Raw genomic sequence first — 6,300 nt, forward strand, 5'->3', positions numbered from 1 at the left:
ATACTAATGACATGTCAGTGGGACACACGCCTCTCCCCGCACTGTACCCCATACTAATGACATGTCAGTGGGACACACGCCTCTCCCCGCACTGTACATGACTGTACCCCCATACTAATAACAGGTAACTGGCTGCTGCGCTGTTGCTGTCTCCTCCGAGTCCTCCTCAGTTACAGTCACGTCATTTGGCGCCAACAGGTGAGGCGGGGGGACAATGACTGAGACTGACAGGACTCCCTTCCAATCAGACACCAAGACAATGCTAGTAAGGGGGGGAATCTCCCCTGCCAATCAGCGTGCGCGGAGTGAGCGGGGGGCGTGGCCCAGCGGCCAGTCACTTGCCTGGTAATGTGTTGTTGCTGGCAGTCTGTGCTGTGCTCCCGGCCTGGGGTGATGCTGCTGAGTGCTCTTTGTGGATACCAGGCACTGCAGCACTACATGGAGTGGCTGCACTAAAGGTGGGTGCAGGGCAGGCCTCGGACGTTGCAATGGAGAGGTGTGGGGGGGGTCGCTGGAGGGCGAGCATTTTCTGGGTGGGGGAGGGAGGTAATTACTTCTGCACTTGCCCGAGTTATACTAGTCCTAAATGCTACCTGCCAGTGCGCTAACAGCTGTGCCTTACAGAGCCTGCTGCAGTCTGATGGCTATTCTGCTCCCAGATCAGTGCATAGTGTCCATAGCAGATAGATGGAGAGGTGGGGGGGGGCTATGAAATAGAACTGGTGAGTTCAAGAATTTCAATGCACCTTACACATGAAACGTGTGTGTGTGTGTGTGTATATATGTATGTATGTATATATATATATATATATATATATATATATATATATATATATATACACATATCTCTCTATCTCTTCTGAACTACAGAATATGTGGAGACAGATGGGTGATTCCCATTGACCCCAGTTGGCTTCCCTTTATCACATGCGAGCAAGTGCTGAGCATAATTATTGTGGTTGGAGACTGTAGCCAGACAACACCCCTTTTCCTGCAGGATTTGTTTTTCACCGGCGGACTTTCCATAGGAACGTTCTCCCTTACAGGAGCTGATTTAGCCAGCAACAGGGATTGTCATATCGCAGGGTCTGTGCTGCCAATCACACTGCAATCGGTGTTCTCAGCCAGGGTCCAGTGCATCTCTCCAGCTCCTTGTAATTGTCATCTCTCCTACATAAGTAAACACCAAGGGCGCACGCAAGCATTTTATTTAAATCTGTATGTAGGGAATCTTTCAGAATAATTGCCCTGTATTCAATCCGGCAATTTATGTTCCATTTGCCGCCAGGTGCTGATGTATGTGTAGCTATTTCATCTGTACAAAAACTATTTTTGTGTGTTTGATGAAAGTATTTTTGTTCTTAGGCAATTTGCTGGAGCGGATTAGGAACACCCAGAGTTTTCTTGCTGTTATAGACTTTCTTACGATGGGGAACGGGCTTTCGGAACAGACTCCGATCCTGTCTGGTATATCGCCGTTTCACGCTCTGCATATTGCCATCTTGGGTTTGGATTGCGCCGGAAAGACGACCGTGTTGTACAGGTTACAGTTCAACGAGTTCGTCAACACCGTCCCCACCAAAGGATTTAACACTGAGAAAATTAAAGTGCCACTTGGCAATTCCAAAACTGTGACATTTCACTTCTGGGATGTTGGGGGGCAGGAGAAGCTACGCCCGCTGTGGAAGTCCTACACGAGGTGCACCGATGGGATTGTGTTTGTGGTGGACTCGGTGGACACTGAACGGATGGAGGAGGCGAAAACTGAGCTATATAAGATTACAAAGATATCCGAGAACCAAGGTGTCCCTGTTCTCATTGTAGCTAACAAGCAGGACCTCAGGAACTCTCTCTCGCTTTCGGAAATCGAGAAGCTGCTGGCATTAAATGAACTGAGCTCGTCCACGCCGTGGCATCTCCAGCCCACATGTGCCATCATTGGTGACGGGCTAAGGGAAGGCATAGAGAAACTATATGATATGATCATTAAGAGGCGGAAAATGCTGAGACAGCAAAAGAAGAAAAGATGATTTCTTAAGGTCTTTGCGTCATAGTATGACAAAAAATATATTAAGCGTAGGCCTGCCATCAAAGCGTTGACGTCCCAGGTTTGTGCCAGGAGCCTGGGATTGCCGGGTAGTGGCGGCAGACTCCATTCCACCTTTATTTATCACTGTGCGGGCTTCTGTAGTCCTGCGGGTCCACAGTGTGTCTGGGTTTTGTGAACATCGGGAGATCATAGTGTGTACGTCCGAGGCTGGGACCCGACCAAGTCATCATGAGTGATCGAATGTTCGCAAGGTGCTGCAATGGGGGTGACGTGTTTTGAGAGAAACTTCCGAGACTATAAAAATGCTAATGATCTACTATTTACTTAGAGATGAACTTTAGGGGCATGCTCCGTTACTTTGCCCCATTCACTTTTTTTACTGACACGAAATATGGGCATCTCTCGCAATGTTGGCATTCCATCTACAAACGTAAGGAGGTGGCCTTGCAATTCATGCTAATAACCATTTTTAAGTCCTCTGAATATTATACATGCAGTGCATGATGAATTTCAGTCTTTTCCTGTCTTTGTGGTTTACTACGTGTTTGTTACATCACAGAAAATGCTATGCATTGTCTAGTATTGTATAAATGGCATTTATGGGGCTTTGGGCTAGATGCAGTCAGAACCCAGTGTTATGTCACAGTCTGCAGATGGGGTGCTACCTGCATGAGGACCTGTTTTAGAAGGACTTGTACTATGAATAAAGAGCACAGTTGTTGACACGATTCATGACAATTTTTTTTTTTTTTTTGGTTTTGTGGAGTTTAGTTTAAAAAAAATAAAATAATAATTTTTACTGATAGTGGGCAGTAGTTTTTGGGAGCAAGATAGCTGAAGATAAGACTTGTTTCTAAATAAGCTGCTGATCTCCAGGTTATTTTGCCTCTTTTTGTTTTTGTTTCAGCTCTATTTGACACTTGCATTATATAATTGTGACTTTTTTATTTTCTCTCATTGTTGACAGACTGCAGATCAAGGCCAGCCTACATGCAGGTTTGCAAAATACTAATAACGTTCCCTGGTGTGCCTCTCTCTTAAGATAGGCAGGTGTCCTGGGGCTACAGAATATCCAGGGTTTCAGGAGGAGATAAATGGGTTAATGTTAAAACCCTTTGTTTTCTTTTATGCACACTAATGACTTCTTGGTGCTATTTAAATTAAAGGGGGCTTTCAGAGATGCAGATGGCTAACAGAGAACAATAGCTTGCACTTCACAACCTAGGAAGAATACACTTTTTTTTTTTTTTTTTTTTGTAATTTTTATTTTGGGTAGCTTTTATATAAATATCACACAATGACTTTTTATAGTGGAATATCCCGACTTCTCGCTTTAGTTACCCTTTTAACTGTTGACTTAGAATCTGCAAGTGTAAAATATAGCAAAAAGAACCTAAACTCCACCGACTTTTTGTGAAGTCAACAGACTGAATACACAAAACTGCTAAACTTTTTTTTTTTTTTTTTGTCTGATTCCTAAACTTCTGTTCCACCTCTTAGTCAGTCATACAGAGAATTTCTACTGTCTAATATACGGGTTATACTCTAACACCACAGTACAGCGTTCCGACTACTCTTACTGTTATTCTTCCCCCTCCTCCCCCAGACAGCCTGTGGCTCAAGTGTTTTGACAATTCCATTTTGTCTGATTTATTTTAATGGATGCACCTGTGTTCTGTTTTTATCATTGTGGTGGTTTTTGCACAGCTTTCCAATGACGGACGACGGTTGTGCAGTTTACATTCTCGTTGAGCTGTTACAGTAACTGGGAAGGGTTCCTTCTCCCATTTTATAACGTCCATTTGTCTAAGTCCTTGCATTGCATCACCATGTTTCTATAATCATTCTGTTTTGCGTTCCAGCCGTCAGTGTCCTAGGTAGATGCCAACATGCACTTTAACCTAGTATTTGGTGGGTGGGGGTTGATAAGATATGGCAGCTGTCTGAATGGACTCTGGTCAACCATCGGATTGTTTGAATGGTGTAAATGTATGTGACCTGAGTCACTGATTCGGTAACGTCTAGTCCTAAAACCGTGGACTATTTTCTTCAGCTTAAATAAACAAGTCCTAAAGGTCGTTTGATATTTTGTGTTCATTGTTATTTTACTATATAGATATATTTTTTATTTCAATCTTAATAGACCATGTACACGTATACTTTCACTCTCTTACCATCACCACCAACCAGTCTGTGGTAAACATTTTGCAGTCCGCTGGCGCTGCCTGGTGAAATAGCAACAGGTGGCCCTGGAAACCATCTTGGGGAAACATTTGCTTGTTAATACAGTGGCCACACTTGGGAAGATGTATCAAAGCTACTAAAGATAGTGGAGAAGTGTTCAATGGCAACCAATTGGCTTCTACCTATCATTTTATGGAATGTACTTGATAAGTGCTACCTCAAAGCTGATTGGTTGCTAAGGGCGATGGCTTCTGTCCACTTCTCCAGTCTTTGGACGCTTTAATACATCGCCCCCTTAACATGACCTTTTGTCTTCTGTGCAGCATTCTAGGTGGACCTCAATTACAGGGTCAATTCTAAAGATACCTGTCTCTTTGTGTCCATCGCTTGGGAGAAAAGTGAAAAGTTAGCATGGCTTTATTTGATTTAAAGATTTCCACTATGACAAGAAGGGGCATATTCTATTAAATGCGATGAAGGTGTGGTGCAGACGACGCGCCATCATGGTGGCGGTTGCAGTGTGTATAATGGCGCTTGTCATTAATGCTATAGGGGTGTGCACTCTACATCTAATGTTGGGCTACCGTATGTAAGGGTGATGTGCGCACTGTACATGGCTCTGTGACCTGCAGTATTACATGGCATTTATTTGAATTGACCCCAAAATTTTATTGTAAACATTCCGCTGTCCATCATCTAAGAATATGAGACTGATGTGTAACTGCTCCAGGGGAAACAAAAAAAAATAAAAAATGCATCAATGACTTAACAAATTTCTGAGATAAGTCACCAAGAGCATTGGAGAGGCGTGCTTATTGTAAAAAGTAAGGGGGGAGGGGTATCTGGTCACATATGTAAAGTGAAATCAAATGGAGGGTAAGGTTCACCCTGCCCCGAGGAGCTTACACTCTGAGATCTGATAATTGATACATAAATTAGCGAAATTAACTATTTCTTCTTTAAAAATAGCTATGTGAGGGCACAGGAAATAGGACACAAGTGGTATTCTTCATTCTGGTTACTTTTCTGTATAAAGTACGGTGATCACAGCTTGTACCGTAGAAGGCTATTAATATATGCATCAGGGGACACAATGCAACCTAACATATGTAATGTGATGGCTATAATATATCTGGTCATATGCATGCAGCTGGAGTCTGAAAACAGGGCAAAAGTAAGATCATCATTTACAGATTTCCAGTGGCACAGAGCCGTCCTGTACTGTGAAAACTGGGGCAGTCGAGTGCTACAGCTGTGGGTATGACTGATGTACCTGTCCGCGGCAAGACACATGCTGCGGAGGAGAGTGCGCGATTCGCCAGCTAATCCCGAATCCACTCCTGGTTCCCCCTTTCCATGTAGACAGTCTCTGTTGTGTGTTATCCACGCCCTCTCCCTGCACTTGTGTATTAGCAGTGTGAAGACCTCGCAGTACCATCCAAAAGAGTAGGTGCACTTTGAAATGTTTGCTTTAACTCTTATAGTCATACTAAGGGGGAGGTGTATCAAACCTTAGAGTGAGAAGTTTCCTATAGCAACCAATCGGCTTCTAGCTGTCATTTTATAGAGTAGGCTAGACCAGTGATTCCCAAACTGGGTGCCTCAGGACACGTGCCTCGGGTGGGTGCTTCAGTACCAAATAAAATGACTTTAGTCAGTGTGATGGGCAAAACCAGTGCTAATGACTGCCAATCAAAAAGAAATGCAGCCCCGTCAACCACCACATAACTGAACCTAAGGATGAGGTATATGCACAATTTACTTTAATTTACGCTGAATTTCTCAATAAGAAACTTTCGCCCCAGGGGTGCTGTGGAAAAAATGCTGATACTCTAGGGCAGTGTTGGCTAACCTTGACACTCCAGCTGTTGTGGAACTATATATCCCAGCATGCCCTGCCACAGTTTTAGCATGCCCTAATAGCAAAACTGTAGCAGTGCATGCTGGGTTATGTAGTTCCATAACAGCTGGAGTGTCAAGGTTAGCCAACACTGCTCTAGGGCGCCATGAATCGAAAAAGTTTGGGAGCCACTGGGCCAGACCAAGGGTAGCTAGAAGCTATCTAG

General features: G+C 43.9%; 1 protein-coding gene across 1 annotated transcript; it reads left to right on the forward strand.

Annotated features, from left to right (window-relative positions):
* The first annotated feature begins 307 nt into the window (after positions 1-307).
* On the forward strand, positions 308-4,124 carry ARL4A (ARF like GTPase 4A). Its single transcript, XM_088453143.1, has 2 exons — positions 308-458; positions 1,366-4,124. Exon 2 carries the CDS (start codon positions 1,428-1,430, stop codon positions 2,028-2,030), a length of 603 nt encoding a protein of 200 aa, XP_088309269.1. The 5' UTR covers positions 308-458; positions 1,366-1,427; the 3' UTR covers positions 2,031-4,124.
* Positions 4,125-6,300: the final 2,176 nt, after the last annotated feature.

Source organism: Taudactylus pleione, unplaced genomic scaffold (assembly GCF_031769625.1).
Source record: "Taudactylus pleione unplaced genomic scaffold, aTauple2 ptg000571l, whole genome shotgun sequence".
Lineage (NCBI taxonomy): Eukaryota > Metazoa > Chordata > Amphibia > Anura > Myobatrachidae > Taudactylus > Taudactylus pleione.